The sequence below is a fragment of the Phalaenopsis equestris genome, unplaced genomic scaffold (genome assembly GCF_001263595.1).
Source record: "Phalaenopsis equestris unplaced genomic scaffold, ASM126359v1 Scaffold192801, whole genome shotgun sequence".
NCBI lineage: Eukaryota > Viridiplantae > Streptophyta > Magnoliopsida > Asparagales > Orchidaceae > Phalaenopsis > Phalaenopsis equestris.
In genome coordinates, this window is record NW_018212750.1 from 1 (window position 1) to 989 (window position 989).

The 989-nt window shown below is 47.5% G+C and overlaps 1 protein-coding gene across 1 annotated transcript; it reads right to left on the bottom strand.

The window, feature by feature from the left end:
- Positions 1–6: 6 nt before the first annotated feature.
- Positions 7–986, bottom strand: LOC110034732 (pentatricopeptide repeat-containing protein At1g19525-like; the record flags this gene model as incomplete). Its single annotated transcript, XM_020738977.1, has 1 exon — positions 7–986. A coding segment is annotated over one exon (882 nt), but the record flags the coding sequence as incomplete, so codon positions are not given.
- Between the last annotated feature and the right edge of the window lie 3 nt (positions 987–989).

Consider the following 989-nt stretch of genomic DNA (forward strand, 5'->3'; position numbering starts at 1 on the left):
TTTTCAAATTTGCAAATGTGCTTGTTGTAATCAATGCACCTGAACCATACTTTTTATTCAGACTGGGGGAGATAAACAGGATTTACCTGACCTCTAAACCTCCCCTACCAACCATCCTTCCTTGTATTCTTCTTACCTGCTTGATGGCGAGGGATCGACTGAGCCGCCATCAGACCCACCTTGACCGACTCCGATAGAGTAAAACCTCGCTCCTCCATCGCATCAGACACCCTCTTCGCATCATTCAATAACCTAGCCGCCACAAGTCCACCCATAACCCGCTCGAATTGATCCCCTGTCATCACATCCTTTCTTCCTTCAAGAATCTTCAACGACTGTCGAGCATTTTGCTCCTTCCCCGCTCTTGAATACATATCGCATAAACTAACATGAACCTCCAATGGAAGGTCCTCCCCACTCTCCTTCATTTTCTTCACCAACAACTCCACCTCTTCCACAAGTTTCAATCTCCCAAACCAGTCCACCAAAACCGAATTTGTTACAATGCCCGGCTGGAACACATCTTTCTCGAGTTTAAGCAATAGATCAACTGCCTTATCCAACATATTCTTCTTCTCATATGCCGAAATCATACTAGCGACACAACCATCGTCCGGCTTTATATTCGCCCTCCTCATGTCATCGAAGTGCCCTCGAGCTTGATCGGGATCCCCAGCCCGTGAATATGCCTCGATGAGCAACTTATACGACTCAAGGTTGGGTTCAATCCCCGCGAATTGCATAGTGTAGACGATTCTCCGGGCACCATCGACCTGGCCGCTCCCGGAGAAAGCTCGGAGCACCTGTAAATAAATCTCTCTTGTGGGTTTCACATCTCGTTCCTCCATCTCTCTGATCAGAGACTCGGCTTGTTTTGGCTGGCCAGCATTTACGTATGCGGTGATCATAGATTTGTAGACTCTTAGGTCTGGTAGGAAGTTTTGTTGGCTTAGGGTTTGGAATGCTTCCTTGGCTTTGTTGAGATCGCC